The 16,442-nt window shown below is 38.6% G+C and overlaps 1 protein-coding gene and 2 pseudogenes across 1 annotated transcript; all 3 read right to left on the bottom strand.

The window, feature by feature from the left end:
- Positions 1–3,530: 3,530 nt before the first annotated feature.
- Positions 3,531–5,280, bottom strand: LOC122082049 (annotated as a pseudogene).
- On the bottom strand, positions 5,262–7,637 carry LOC122082781 (cell division cycle 20.1, cofactor of APC complex-like). Its single transcript, XM_042650551.1, has 6 exons — positions 7,537–7,637; positions 7,124–7,387; positions 6,698–6,967; positions 6,008–6,592; positions 5,740–5,918; positions 5,262–5,305 (listed from the first exon to the last, which is right to left on the bottom strand). Exons 1-5 carry the CDS (start codon positions 7,606–7,608, stop codon positions 5,787–5,789), a joined length of 1,323 nt encoding a protein of 440 aa, XP_042506485.1. The 5' UTR covers positions 7,609–7,637; the 3' UTR covers positions 5,262–5,305; positions 5,740–5,786.
- A 7,142-nt stretch (positions 7,638–14,779) lies between these two features.
- Positions 14,780–16,442, bottom strand: LOC122082048 (annotated as a pseudogene).

Here is a 16,442-nt window from a genome sequence, read left to right as displayed (position 1 = left end):
TTTCAAAAAGGGTAAATATGAAAAAGGTGCTTTTTGAAAGTGTGAAAAGAGAGTTTTTTTAGGGTAAATGGATTGTCCCGTACTGTGGAGAGTAATTGCCACCCTAGAGGTAGTGTATTCCCTAGAGCCATGGAAAATTATAGTCACAGAGGGGGTGACAACAACATGATTGTGTGATTTGTAAAGGGGCCGTTTTTCCCTCTCGAAGAATGGCTGGTGGTAGCCTATTTCCCTCAGTGCTGGCTAAAGTGATAAAGAAAGAAATCAAATGTAAGTGTTTTACAAAGAAAAGCTAGTTTGTGAAAAACTAAAATGTTTATTTTAAACCTCTGTGATTTTGAATATTGTTAATGTGTCACATTCTTCCTATATTTTTTCTTACCGGGCTGTCGAGATCACCTCATTATTTTTACAACACAGATAATTGAGATGGAGGTATGCTTGGTGCGGAGTTTGAGGGCGACCCAAAGAATTTCCTTATAGTTTACTGCTTTATTTTCTTAGAATTTTGAGATGTAAACTCTGACTTTAAAGTTTAACTGGGATATACCTTAGATTGCCACTGATAGGAGTTATTTAAGATTTATATCAATGGTTGATTATTTTTGTTGAAACTTGAATTTGATGAGTTTTATTATGCTTGATTTTGTGAATGTTATCGATCGTTTGATTAGCACCCGTGAGGGCTGTACTTTTTCCCATATCTGGGTTTGGGTCATATGATAGGGAGCCCGGATGAACAAAAATTTGTCCGTTAGGACTTGACTTAGAAAAAGTTTTTTGCTGGTTCCACAACAAATCACTAAGGCGTTTAGGTTTAGCTTTCTAGCATTTTCTTTTATATTAAGTATTTGAATCCCCTCCCCCTCCCCCCTATCCAAATCTTATTTTTGTGCAGTCATCATAAGATAATATGCTACGCTGAAGAGCGAGATTGCACAAAACTCACCAAACTCAGCAATTGTTACCTTGGCCGATGCATGTCTTCCTAAGCCAAATGCAGCGATGATCAAACTGAAGAACACATTTGTCACAATCAAGACAGTGCTTTGCCCGTGGAGGCTGCATAAATGTAACCAAAAATTATTTCATCAAAAAGCTTTCTCAGAGATAAACCATCCACAAGCTGAGACATTGCAATCCTGAAGGAAGGCTTAAATACCAATCTAAATAATAATTACGATAAACCAAAAAAAAATAGGTAGAATAAATTATTAATGACAGAACATGGAATCAGAAAAGAGGACATGAAAATAACAACATGCATCTGAGTTAGGAGGACCCACGGACTTATTCTTGTTAAATATAAAACATTTTTTTTCATAATAAAAGTATCTTATTATGAACAAAAATAGATAGTCAGACTATTTGTACCCCTAAAAAAACTGCATTTAAACTGAATTATAACCCAAAAAATTTTACGGTGTCAATTCTGACATATATTAGGGAAAGAGGAGGGGGGAAAACCCAAATTAGAATCTCCAATCACAAGAAATAGTTTTCACAAGTTTACATCTTGAAATTTACTTAACACAAAGGACTAATGCATTTTGGACTAATAATTAATTTACAAAAACCCAACTATTTATCTTTCCATATAATTCAACATGTGGAAAAGGTAAAAGCTTCACAATGTCACACCCTTTTCACCCAATCAGTGTTCTTTATCTGAGGCAACTCACTTCATGACAGATCTCTTGAAGTTGCACTCCATGACTCTGATAATATAATAGACACTTTCATTTCCAATCACAGCTTCTGGGTGAGCCCACTTGCATATATAGAACAACCTCATATTCTATACACAAACCAATGTTCTATTTCTATGTTGGCAGCCATGCACCACTACATCACCCCAAAAAAACAATTCCAGGAGGGAAGGCCCTCCAACTCTGAAGTTAGTAGAATTAAGATGGTTTTACGGCTACATCCAAGTCTGAGCAAAGCTTCATTATGAAAACTCCATCAAGGGCTCAATCCCTTAAACAAACTACCAATTAAAGAAAATGACTTGAAAAGAAGTCATAATCTCCAAAGATTTCCTAAGCTAGAAACCAGACATAGTTCAAGTATGGTTTTAAGTATCTCCGATACCAATACGATACCCTCCTATACGTATCTTAAATTTAGCCGACCGATACGATACATGGAATTTTTAAAATCCTTTCGTATCGATATATATCCTACAATACATACCGATATGCATCAATACACCACCAATACACATCGATACAATACAATATGCTACGATACGACTCTATGGAAAATATAAAATTGAGGTAAAATGTACGTTTCAGTATGTATTGGTACGTATCGGTGAGTATCGGTATGTATCAATCGGTACGTATCGGTATATATCGGCACGTATCGGTGAGTATCGATATATATCGGTACGTATCGGTGAGTATCGATATATATCGGTATGTACCGATAAAGTGCGCTACAGTCATATAATGGTCAAGATGGGTAATTTTTTAGAAAAACATGATTTTTTGAAGGGTTTTTGTTCCAAAGTTGTTGTCAACCATATTTCTCTCTAGCTAAAGTGGAAATCAAGGTTGGGAACAAGGATTTTACATTTATGGGACAACTACAAACCTTGAATTCTTAGTACGATACCCTCAATTTAGTGTTTATGCATAATACATGTCATCAATAGCTTTTTTTAACAAATTCTTTATGCAAAAGTGTTTAAAAAAATGTTTTCTATCCATTTATGTGTGTATCTTTAGCGTATCTTAATGTATCTCCGATACGATACGATACCCTCTGATACGTATCTTAAATTTGGCCGATCGATACGGCAACCGATACCGATACTTTAATCCTTGAGTTCAACACCCCAATAAATTGGTCATGATTTTCCCAATATAGCTTGAGATAGTAAGATCTTGGACACGTTTGACAGGAAACTCAATAATGTTTCAAACAATACCAATAACCTTCCAAATATAAGCCCTAAGAAATGTCACAGAAATAACTTATTTTTCCTATAATGCAACACTCCAAATCAGAAAAGAACTAATCTAAAGTTCTATGGAGCATATCCAGAACACTTGATTCGGACATTGGGGTGCTCCTACATTAGCAGCTCGAACCTGGAATAAGAGACTTATTTTTGTTTTTTTCCTCATGCTTTTGTGAATAACCGGTTAGTCATGACAATTAAAATGTAAAAAAAATAAAAATAAATAAAAAACCAAAATAATGGAGGTTCACACAAGTGCATTACCAAAAATAGTAAATGAAGATTAAAAGCATCATCATAAATCTGTTCCTCAAAAGGGAGACAAAAATGGTTACACACCTTCCTTGAGGAGGAGGTAGTGGTATTAATTATAATTATTACCCATGGTTTCATCAACAGAAGTGCATTGGAAAAAACAACAAATTGGCATATGAGATCTCAACTTCTACAAAATGACGATCTTAATCAGTGGATGCAAACAAAAAGTAGAAATGGATAACATATCTTACAAAGTTATGCGCATTGAAGCATGTCATCATATATAATAAGGATATGGGAGTAGTAGCACCTGCATAATATTACAATAAGTGGAAGTCCCACTTCTAAGAGAACATTAAGTAGTCTACAGTTAGTTACAGAATTCGTGAGATGTAAGCTGCTAACAAAATATGATTTTTATTGTGCATTCGATATTACACGAATTCAAGGACCTGGAACAATAAAAGTAAACAATATAAAGCAACTGAATTTCCTCACTAGTCCACTGATGGAGTTGCCAAGTTGGCTATGGGTTGGCTTCATAAAAAGGTTATGCTTTGGTGGCCTAAGCCCAAACATGATGTTTCAAAATAAAGGGTTGGTGGTCCATATTGTAGGCCCAAGAAACTCATTGATTTGGTCTGGGATAGTCTGGTTATTAGTCTATACTTCAGGGTATTATTGTAATCTAAAACTTAATATTATATGAGTCTTTTAGCTGTCGACAGGCTTTACGGTTTTTTTTTTTTTTGCTAACAACGGGTATCCAGGCCTTCGGCCTTACTATACCCACAGGTCCATATTGACCCCAACACCGCATAAACCGGGTCATAATGGGGTTGAATGAGAACCATTCAACTTTCAATGAAAGCAGTGAAGAGCACTAACAGGCTTTATGGTTTCCTATTAAGAAAATGACAAAATGGAAGGAAAACAAAATACCTCCTTGAAGATTTCTTGCAAATTGAAACATCTTCCTAGAAGCTCTATCTGATCAGCTTACATTTGCAAATGGCTCTGGATTTGTTTTTGTTGCAGGCTATGGAGTCCCAAAAACTTTCCAAAATTCTAATGTTTCATCTGCTGCTGCAGATGCCACAGTGGAACCATCTGGGCTCTAAAAGGAATTGAAAAAGGAATGAAGAAATAGTCTAGATTCTGAGAACCAAAAAAAAGATTCCTGTTTCTTTATATCAATACCTGAGCCATGAATAAAACTCTTGACTTATGACCAGTAAGCTCTGCCATCTTTACCATAGATGGGTATTTCCACAGGGTAAGTTGATTCTCTGTCGACCCATGAGAGCTCACAAGCTCCCGCTCATTCTTGCTCCAGAGCAGAGAGCATCTTGTGAAGCAGTGTCCACCGAATTCAAGTAAGCACCTGTGTGTGTGTATTCCAGAACTTTATACAATGGTCTTCTGCACCCCCACCAGAGGCAAGCAAATTACTCTGGAAGGGACACCAAGCAAAAGCTTTCACAGAAGCTGTGTGATCTTCAAATCTATGCAGCCACTGGGTTGAAGAATTCGAAGAAGGCATTGCCTGATCCCATAGATGTATACGGTTATCATTTCCCCCGCTTGCTAGTCGCTTGCCTGAGGTTGACCATTTTAGCCCACACACCTCTCGGGTGTGCACTCTATAGATTTCAACAATTTGAGACCTCATCCTCACATCATTGTTTATGATGCAGATATCCTTTGCTCCTGTTGTCAGGATGTGACTGTTCCACCAATACAGGGCACCCGCTCAGGCTCAGTGGCCTCCATTAAGAGTTCTCAACTGTAAGAGACAAAAATGGCTACACACCTTCCTTGAGCACGTGGTGGTGGTATTTATGATAATTATTATCCACGTTTTCCTCAACAGAAGTGCATTGGAAGACAAAAATACTCAAACACGCAGACACCATATAATATTCTGTCTTCTTCTAATTGCAACTTGCAAGAAACAACAAATTGGCATATGAGAACTCACCTTCTACAAAGTAATGCATTTAATCATATCATCATATATAATAAGGATACGAGGGTAGTAGTACCTGCGTCATATTACAATAAGTACAAGTTCAACTTCTGCAAAAACATTAAGTAGTCTATAGTTACAGAATTTGTGAGATATAAGCTGCTAACAAAATATGATTTATTGTTGTGCATTCGATATTACATTAAATCACGGACATGAAACCATAAAAGCAAACAGTATAAAGCAAATGAATTTCCTCACTAGTCCACTGATGGAGTTGCCAAGTTAGCATTGGTTGGCCCCATAAAAAGGTTAGACTTTGGTGGGTTAAGCCAAAACATGGTGTTTCAAAATACAGGGTTGCTGGTCCATATTGTAGGCCCAAGAAATTCATTGATCTGGTATGGGATAGTCTGGCTATCAGTCCATACTTCAGGGTATTATTGTAATGTGAAACTTAATATTATACAAGCCTTTTAGCTGTCGACAGGCTTTATGGTTTTCTGTATTAAGAAAATGATCAAATGGAAGGCAAACAAAATACCTCTTTGACGATGATTTGTTGCAAATTGAAACATCTTCCTAGAAGCTCTATCTGATGTGGCTTACATTTGAATATGGCTCTGGATTTGTTTTTGGGGCACGCGGTGGAGTCCCAAAAACTTTCCAAAATTTTAATCTTTCATCTGCTGCTGCAGATGCCACAGTGGAACCATCTGGGCTCTGAAAGGAATTGAGGAATGAATTAGGAATCAACCATAGTCCAAATTATCAAAACCAAATATATATCTACATATTCTTTAGATCAATACCTGAGCCATGAATAAAACTCTTGAATTATGACCAGTAAGCTCTGCCATCTTTACCATAGATGGGTATTTCCACAGAGTTAGTTGATTGTCTGTCAACCCATGAGAGCTCAGAAGCTCCCGCTCATTCTTGCTCCAGAGCAGAGAGCATACTGGTGAACTAGTGTCCACTGAATTCAAGCAAGCACCTGTGCGTGTATTCCAGAACTTTATACAATGGTCTTCTGCACCCCCACCAGAGGCAAGCAAATTTCTCTGGAAGGGACACCAAGCAAGAGCTTTAACAGTAGCTGTGTGATCTTCAAATCTATGCAGCCACTGGGTTGAAGAATTCGAAGAAGCCATTGCCCGATCCCATATATGTATACGGTTATCATTTCCCCCGCTTGCTAGTTGCTTGCCTGAGGTTGACCATTTTAGCCCGCACACCTCTCGGGTGTGCCCTCTATAGGTTTCAACAATGTGAGACCTCATCCTCACATCATTGTTTATAATGCGGGAATCATTTGCTCCTGTTGTCAGGACGTGATTGTTCCACCAGTCCAGGGCACCCACTCGCGCTTGGTGGCCTCCATTAAGAGTTCTCACCTGTAAGAACAAATCAAGTAAATAAATTAATAAATAAATAAAATCACAACAAAGTACTTATCACAAATACCTGAAAGAAGCACTACATTCAAAGAAATCACTGACCTTTATTTTCGTAGTAGTATCCCAAAGCTGGACTTCAGAATTCTGTAAGCCGATAGCAATGTGTCGACCATCAGGAGCCCAACTGACACTAGTAACGGGACCATAATCATCCTCAATTGTCACTAGTTCATCAGAAGAACCATCCGAAGCATTCCATAGAAGTACACTGCTGCCAAGGGCAATTGACAGGATATTGCTGCTACCCCAGTCCAGTAGATTCAAGCAGTAGTCATCCAATATATCAGGACAATTTAATGTCCTCTCAGAACTCTGTATGAAATAACAAAACAATAAAATTAACATTGAGAACAGAATTTCAGGATCAAATACCATCAGAATTTCATAAATCAAAACCACCAAACGGAGTTTCAGAACAAAATGACATCATCGTCAAGTGTAAATAATCAACAAAGGGAAGACATCCACCTTAGGAATGTGTCTTTGAGGCTTCACGGCTTTCAATTGTCGATCAGAGAAGAATTTAGAAGGGAACAGCTCAACAGGGGTGGGAGGCTTGTCTTTGAAAGCTAAAATTCGCCTCCCGTTCATGTTGAAAAGTTCTGCGAGTTCCTTCTGGTAAACAGATGTAGAACTCACTGCAGGGTTTTCCTTCACCTTCGTCCCTTCTGTCAACATATATCGAGCATAGTCGAAATCCATCGCTGCTCTATTGGGGATGAATCTATCCAACTGCGTGACCCAAAGGAACATCCAAAATAAATAAATAAATAATCATAAAATAGGAAGAATCGAAACCCTAATTACAGGAAAGCAACAATTTCTAGTAAACCCTAATTACAGGAAAGCAACTTCTTCAGCTACCGGAAAGACCGACTTACATTTTCCCCGTAATTTTTCCTCCGAACCATAATTTTTTTAATAAGGCACCGATACTGATCACTTGCATCCATGGTGAATGAAAAAAAAAAGTAAAAAAAAAAAAAAAAAAAAAAAAAAAAAAAAGCATAAAGAATAGCAGAAACTTTAGAATAGCAGAAAACAGAGAGCGGTTTCAGATTCTCAAGACAGAGAGAATTGTTTCAGATTCTCAAGACAGATAGAATTTTTTCAGAAAAATCTCAAATGTGAACAATCCTTTTTTTCTTTTGCTGTGAGACGAATAATCCTTTCGTTTTGCTTGCTTTCGACTTTCAGAATAAATCCCCAAAAACGACCGTTTTATGGGGGTTTCTAATTTCCGGGTAGTTTCGAATTTCGAACGAATCTTTGAAACGCGGGATCTGATTTATCTATTTTTTGGACCTTTTTACCCTTAGACATACCATTGGATCAGTCTAGACCGATACCAATCAGATCCGGGCGATTTCGACCGATCTGGTCCAATTGTTAAAACTATGTGTGTATCTAATCCAAACTCTATGTGTCCTTCGGGTTCCCAGGATCCCTTCAATCTTGATTTTAGTACTTTCTGCTTTACTAATTGGGATGCATCATCAATGGATAACTTATCTACCAAATTGGCTAGTTTCAGCCAGGTTCTCTCTGTGGAATCATTCAGTTTTTAGCCATATTGAATTGGTTAAGAAGCCGGTTGTTTAATAAATCTCTGTCTTTGGAAAATGCTAGCATATATATATATATATATATATATTTTTTTTTTTTTTTTTGAATAAAAGTTCATTACCAAAGACGAAGATATTAACAAAGGAAAGGGAGGGGGAGCCACTAGAAGCAAGACCTCAAGAGGGGCAAAAACAACACTAGAAGTCAAATGCCCAACTAAGGGAAGGGAAACATCAAGTGGGGAGATGATGGAGGGAAGGTGCTACACCCATGCCATAATCTGATCAAATTTGAACTTTTATCAATAGGTGATGCACCTGAGAATGTCAACTTTGCTACCTATTGGCTTGCAGTAATCTACTGCACAGAGGGGAGGAATGACCCTATATGTCAGTGTGGACATTTTCGGTTAAACTGGAAGGGATTCAAACCTCCCAAGCTTTGATGGTAAGTGATCCGACCACCCGTCCGCTTGACATTCAATGCATGGCAAACACTCACTATATGACCATACACAAGTCCCTAGGAAACCCCCTTAGGTGTTGGCAGAAAGAACTAGAAACTAGCTAAATATAGCAACTGGTATTGTCCACCGGTTGGACAGTGACCTACCAATGACCATCAACCAGTGGATCTTGTTATGTTGAATTCCATTCTTTTCCCATGAGCTCGCTACACGTGTGTTGCCCTACCCCACTCTTGTCCCCACATTATATGGGACCTACCCACTCCACTTATACACCTTGTGAGCCTAACGTGGTGGGCCCACATGGCTTAACTCTCAGGTTGAGCTAGTTTGGCCAAGGTCTATTGGATTTGCAAACAAACCCTAAGGGTATTGGCTATAAATAAGGAAATTAAGGGCTCATTACTTCACCTAAGAAAAATGTGAGAGGGAGAAAAGAAGGAAAAAAAGAAGGATATGAAAGAAGAGAAGAAGAAAGGAGGAGATCCGTCTGGCCACTCCCCCCTTATTGTCGGAACTTCCGAAGGTAAGGGAAACCGTTTCCCCAACCTCTTTCTTCTTTCCATTTTGTGTTTGGGTAGGTAGAGAATCAGTGTTATGCCGGGTTGGAGGAGCATGCCTCAACCCCGGTGATATTGGTGATCGGGATTATGCAAATTGTACTCCCCCGAGCTCAAAGTAGGTTCCTCGATCTCCAGGAGCATTTTTACCCAAACTTAGGGTTTTGGGATTCAGTCAAAGAATCAATGAACTCCCAAATGGCCCTGTGGAAAGGCGAGCAGGTAGACTTAAATGAAAGATGGGAAGACCCACAGAATAAATCTAACAAGAGGACTCGAGATGGTGCGGCCCTAAAAGTGTACAACACTTCTACAACCACCGGCATGTCCCTTACCATCCGGTGGGTTTGTTGATCCAAACCAGCTTCTGTTCGATTGGAACATAAATCCACTTGTGGGACAAACATTAATTGGCCTTGCAACCATGACAAAGATATTCACATCTGATGAAGCCTAGCGGGGTTTGATTTAGACATTCATACTGGAGAAATTATCTCACTCGATTGAAAGACAAGGTGAGTGGTGGTTTGACCTTATCTTGGAGTGTTTTAAATTAGAATTAGTGTATAATATTGATAACTTTTTTACTATATTTGAATTGTATTAATTGTTTATATGTATGAATTGTCGTTATTAATGTTGTGTGTACGTGGGGTACGGTGTGGCCGAGGGAAATTCCGGTACTGTGATCGCCACAATGTAGATTGTATCATAGATTTGGGTGTGCATTAGTGTAGGCTTGGATATGAGTAAGCGGTGTGGCCGATGGGAATTTTGCTACCGTGTATCCCATACTAACTGATTCTATGCTAGATAAGCGTGGACATGGATGCGGTGTGGCCGATGAAAATTCTAGTATCGTATTTTTATATGTATAATTATGAAAGGCATGTATGTGATTGTGGTTAGGTATCGCATTCCTTTGCTACGACCCCTTGCCAATAAAAGTAAGGTGTTGGACAAATCATTGTATTAGGTCTGATAAGTTTTTTCATAATGCCATTTCTGCAGTACGATTATTGTCGAAGGCGAAAACTATCCCAACTTGGCCGATGGTAATTTCGGCGCCTTGGTTGCCAGGATAGGCTATCAGGGGTTTGTGAGGTGACCAATGGCGCATTCTAGGACTGACAGGCTCCTAACCATGACTAGGGTTTGTATCGCTAGATAACCAATGTGTGATTTCGGGACCAGGGATACTACCTCATGTACTATAGTAGCATAAACCTAACTTAGTTGTATGTTAGGTGGTTATAATAAAATGAATTGCATCATTCCACATCATGGCTTATACGTGATTTCTTGCATGAACCCCATCACTCACTAAGCTAGTCGTAGCTCACACTATATATGCGTTTCTTTTTAGATAATGATATAGGTACCATGGTACCCATGAGCAGTGACACATCCTCTTCCATAGCGGACTATGGTAGGGACCAGAGCCCGAGGAATATGGTTCAAATTATGCATGTGATACATGTGCCTATACTAAACCGTGAGCTAAGGATTAGGTTGTCATCTATTCTTGTATTTTTTTTTATGTTATCATTGTGGATGTTATAATATCTGTCGTAACAATTACTTTTATGAAAGATAAAATATAGTTATTACATAAAACACAGTTGTTGTATATGGCTAACAATTAGTTTATCCCCAATACTTGAAATTGATTTTATATATATACTCTGATTCCACAGTAATGATTTTAGTTTGGTTCCGTTTAATGATTGTAACGGTTAAGCTACTACTATTAGAAATCCTGGTAGAATTATAGGATGGCTAAGCATCCTAGTCATGCCACATGTATCTATGTGGAAGTGGGGTGTTACAGAAGACCCCAAGAAACAACAGTGAGCATGTTTCTTGGGGTATCACTAACAGGATGATGGCAGAGACAACCAAGCTTGAAGCTAACATCAAAGTAGATGGGTTTCCAAATCTCATCAAAAGATTGAGAGTTGGAAGTCCATCTACAAAAACTACGCTCCATCCAAATGTGGTTAATTGTGGCATTGAAGGTGAGGTTCCCAATAGTATTATAGATAGTAGGCCCCCAAAAAGTCATGTCAATCCAAGTATATTCTCTAGACAAAGGAAGGATTCTTTTGCAAGACAACCAGTAAGAACTGAGGAGCCTATTCCAGATAAAGGAGGCGAAGGGGTAAAAGAAAAAAATATAGTCAACATCTTCAGTGCCACCTAGTAGAGATAATAAGAGGGGGGACCTGAATGTGCCGATAAATGAGAAAAGGCCAGGTAAGGAGGCAATTAATGATTGCGCGTCAAGCTGTGAAGTTGTGGCGCAGGATATGTCTTGTAAACCAGATAGTATTGCACCAAGGCTTGAGGGGGCCTTTGAAACGGATGAAATCCCAAGTAGAGCCAGTGGAGAACAAATCTTGGGAAGAGGGGAGCCAAAGGACCTTATCCTCTCTGCCACGATGAGAGGAACTTGGGGGAGGGAGGACCAGAGGTCGACAAGGGGATGGGGAGATGGGGGAGACCATCTATCAGAGGAAAGAATGGAGGAAACTTTGGCGGATCTACTCAAGCCAAAGGAATAGATGTATCTATGAGAGACCAGGGAGATAAGGATACCAGAGGGATATAAAGTATCCATCCATTGGGAGGTGGAAGAGTCATTGCAAATAACATAAGAAATCACACCGAGAGCAGTAGGTCTAGAGTTAAGGATTTTGCATTAGATCCGAAAGGCATCAAAGGAGGGGGGAAGCAGTCTAGAGGGAATCATTCTTGAGGGAGTTGGAGTAGACCTTAGAAACCCAAATATTGTTGTGCTTAGAAGCAATTTTCCAAATAAGCTTAAAGATGCCGACATAATTGAGATCTTTTATTTTCCTCAAACCTAAGTCTCCTCAAGCTTTGGGACAATAGTCCTTTAACCAACTCATAAGGAGGAGAAACTTTGAGGAGTCTACTCCGTCCTTTGGGAAGGAGCAGAGGAGAGTCAATAGCTTTCCAAGTGTTAGCAAGGAGGACAAAATTCCAAACCGATAGAGGTACATTAATTGGGAGGACTGATTTAATGAGAACCAGATGACCAGCATAGGAGAGAACATTGCCTTCCCGAATCAGAAGTTTAGTCATAAGTTCAAGCATGGGAGAGCAATGATGGGAGGAGAGCCTGGAATAGATGAGGGACAGCCCTAGGAATTTAATAGAGAGAGGGCCAAGCGTGAACCTAGAGAGGGTAAGAATCTGGTCTCTGCAAACATCGAAGACACCAGAAAGGAAAAATACCAGAATTGAGAAGATTGATATGAAGCCCAGATATGGGAGTGGGATCATCTTTGGAGAAGATTATGGAGTCACCTGCAAAAGCAAGGTGGGTGAGCATAAGGCCTTTACATTTGGGGATGGGAAAAATGAGGTGTTGGTTGGTGGAGGATTGTATGGAACGGGAGAGAACCTCAAGGGCAAGAGATAAAAGGAAAAGAGATAGAGGGCATTATTGTTGAATGCCAACCAAGAAAGAGAAATATCCAGTAGGACTACCATTGATTAGAACAGAGAAGCAGAGAGAGGAAATGCATGAATATATCCAATGAACAAAGGAGGGGGAAATGACATATGAAGCAAGATATTTTACCATCTCAAAAATAAAAAGGGAAAATTGGGTTATGTGGCCATTAAACTCGATATGGCCAAAGCCTATGACAGATTGGAATGGGGGCTCCTTCGGGCACTCTTTGAATTCCTTGGTTTTAGGAAGAACCGGTGTGAGAAGGCTCTTTGTTTGAGTATTTTAAATCCTCTAGATGGCTCAAACAAGGCTGCCTTCTCAACTTTTACTTGTTTATCATTGCAATGGAAGTGCTTTCCCGTCTCTTGTCAACCTATAGAGAACTTAAATTTTTTTAAGAGTGTTAAAGTATCTCGCAATGCTCTGAAAATTTTTCTTCTACGATTTGCAAATTACACATTTATTTTCTGTAGGGAAAATTCCAAGGATTTTCTTACCATCAAGGCTATTTTAGATCCATTCTCTGATATTTCAGGACAACATGGTATCAGGGTAAAAGAGGTATTTTCTTCGCTAAAAATGTCTATCATTGTGAAAGACTGGATAATGTTCTCTTATGAGTATCAAAGAGATATCCTATGAAGCCATTTCTCCAAAGATATAAAATGTAGAAACCAAATTTCTCCATCCTCGATTTTGAGTTAAAAGTCTAAGTCACATTGTTGACAGAATAAACAGGAGATTGGCTGGCTAGAAATCGCACCTGCACATGCTTTTCCAGTACCTTACCCAAAAAATTCAGCACCATAATAACTAGGATATGGAAAGAAAGTAATCCCAGAAAAATCCTGGTCTCATCCCAATTTTCAGGATAGTTTCTCCATTGTTCTAATATTGTTTAGAAGATGTGCTTCAATGATGCAAAAAATCATTCAACGACTAGCCCTCTGATTGGTCTTTGAGGTTACTGAGAGGGAGGAAATTTCTTCAACCCTAATAGTTACTAATTTGATCACCATTCATCTGCAGCCAAAAGTAAATGCTCATGAATTAGGATAAAAATATAGATGTTCTATATATAATGGATTCCACATTTGCTTTGGGAGCAGCCACTTGGTTATAAGGGATGCATTACTAGCAGCCGATTTTCACTAAACGCAAAATCTACAGTCGACATGTATTGAGATAACTCTAAAATCCTCTTGTACTTGGAAGGTTTATGATGTGTATTGCTTGGTATCTATAATTTGTGTGTTTCAAACAATGTAAAGGATAAAATGTAGGAAGGAATTGTGGCTTTTGCAGTGGATAAGTTCATTCTAAAATATTAATGAGCTAAGGGGTTGCCAAGTCTTATGACTATGGGGAACTGGGTTGACAATTTTGATGAATCTAATCATTCAATAAAGCAGCAGCAGCAACAACAACAACAACAACAAAGCCTTATCTCAACGCAATGGGGCAGCTACATGGATCCAAGCAAGGACAAAGAAAAAGAAAAGTACAAGTGAAAGGAAATAGATCACAAAAATAGTAACAGAGTAAAACAAAGCTAGATAGGATCCGCTACATGGATCTTAGCCCTCCAATTTGCTCTATTCGAGGTCTACTTGGGACAAGGCCAAATCTGTGCATACCTTTCCTCTCAATTTCTCCTATTGTAATTTTTAGCTTGCCCTGAGCTCTTTTAGATCCTTCTAATTATTCAATACAACATCATATTTATCAAGAAAAAAAAAAAAAAACCTGCTTTCGTCGTCAACTTTGCATTTAATACTGTAGATAGATTCATTTTTATTGCATCATTACATGTGAAAAATTGTGATATGCTTCCCAAGTTCTGTTCTATGCTCAAAACTCCGAAATAAACAGTACATATGAATGTAATATAATATGAAAGATAATTAGAAAAGAATAATAAATACCAGATGGAAAAATGATCTTCTACAGATGAACTTTCTTCAACAAGGTGTTGTAAGGCTTCTCCCCCATTAAGACATCCTTCTTCCTTAATTCTTCAAGAAAATAAAGAGCTTAATTTCCCTACCTTATACAATTCTCCCAACAGTCTTATGCCATAAAAGATCAGGAGATATTGAATTATCAAACATATCAAACAGAATGTTACTAGCATCTTCAAATATCCGTTCCATCGCAAGGCTACAAATGAGAGTCATGTAAGTACAGCTAGTTACTCCTCATCTCCTTACAAAAAACCTATCCCACCTTCCCCTTCTCGCAGAAATCTTTCACGATATAACTATATGTATATGCATTTGGTTCACAACCGTATAAATCCATTCCATGAAAAAACCGAATAGCTTCATCCAATACTTGGTAAGATTTTATTATCACATTCAACACATATGTGGCTGGAAAAACACCAGAAGCCTTCATCTGTTTCAGTAAAAATCAGACTATGTGCAAGTAAGTGTATCAGACATCTAACTTACTGAATTTCCCAAGGATTGGGTTCAAGCGCAACATGTAGGTTTCTGGAGAGGACTTGCAGTCTGAAAATCCCTGCATTTTATTGTAAACATCAAATGCACGGTTAAACTGTCGCTTATAGCTACAACAGAACTGGATCATTGAATTGTAGAGAATGACACTGCCAGAGCATGCACCAGAAACAAACTCCTCCATCAGGGTTTCAGCATGCCCAAAGTGCTTCCCAATCATGGTGTGGTAACATTGTTGTGTTTACAGCCACGTGCAGCCCATCAGAAATTTCAAGGGCAAGATCATGGTCTGATTGAGAACAGAGGGCATCATTGACGTTGGCAGGGGTGAAACTGGGCTTAAGCTTGTCAATCCAAGTCTCAAATTGCTTTTCAAGAGGAGTTTGTGTCTGAAGACAAAGGTTAACATTAAGGCTGCATTTGATAGTGTTTCTGTTTTGGGAACGCTTTATTTGGCATAAACATTTTCCCCCGTTTTTGTTCTAGACCTGTGTTAGGTGGTATTAATCTCTCCCTTTGTTTAAGTCAAGCTTGCCAACAGCAACAAGAACTTCTCTTGTTTAAGTTAAGCTTGCTAACAAAAAGAGTCTCTAGTTGCTCTTCTCAAGTATCCTTCGAATATTCTTTACTGTAACTACACCTACTTCTACATGATTGCCTTAACTATGAATAGTTGAATCAAAAAAGTCTTGGTGGATTCGAACCACCATCCCCTTGGAACATTCTTGAGACATGCACATGTTCCAAGTGCTCTACCAATTGAGCTAAAGACCCATAAAGTGGACTTGTCAGGTAAAGATGCAATAGGACTACAAGAATGCCATTTCTTACCTCTATAGAACTTTCACCACTTTGAGTAGAATTTCATAAAACTGCAAAACTGTCATATTCACTTGAATGAATCATTGTCATCAATGACAATTGGAAAGTTCATTTCAGGTTAAAGCACTGATGAAAGAGCATTCACTGGTAGAAAATTTCTCAGCATTAAGTTTCCAGAGGGAGCCACAGTGGTAGTCCTATTTGGAACATAGGGTTCAACATCAGTCTAGTTTGAGACCTTATTTCTGCTTCTGCTTGAAATCAAAAGCAGCCCAACCAGCAGGTCTAGTCTTCTTTGCACGACACCTTTGAACGTGAAGAAATGCCAGGGACGATCATCCCAAAAAACAGTCAAGTTAATGGAATGTTGCAAAGCATTCTTCATGCCATCTCTTTCTGAGCATGCATTACGCTTACAGTTTTGCAT

This window comes from Macadamia integrifolia, chromosome 6 (genome assembly GCF_013358625.1).
Source record: "Macadamia integrifolia cultivar HAES 741 chromosome 6, SCU_Mint_v3, whole genome shotgun sequence".
Classification (NCBI taxonomy): Eukaryota; Viridiplantae; Streptophyta; class Magnoliopsida; order Proteales; family Proteaceae; genus Macadamia; species Macadamia integrifolia.
The sequence above is the reverse complement of the archived record's forward strand: the minus strand, read 5'-3'. Positions and strand labels throughout refer to the sequence as shown.

Bases quoted from the DNA above. Each gene is read 5' to 3' on its own strand.
- LOC122082781 (XM_042650551.1), bottom strand. From the start codon at position 7,608: ATGGATGCAAGTGATCAGTATCGGTGCCTTATTAAAAAAATTATGGTT. The intron at 6,968-7,123 runs GTGGATGTCTTC...TATTTCATACAG, and splicing joins CTCAAAGACACATTCCTAAG to AGTTCTGAGAGGACATTAAA. The intron at 6,593-6,697 runs GTCAGTGATTTC...TTGTTCTTACAG, and splicing joins ATACTACTACGAAAATAAAG to GTGAGAACTCTTAATGGAGG.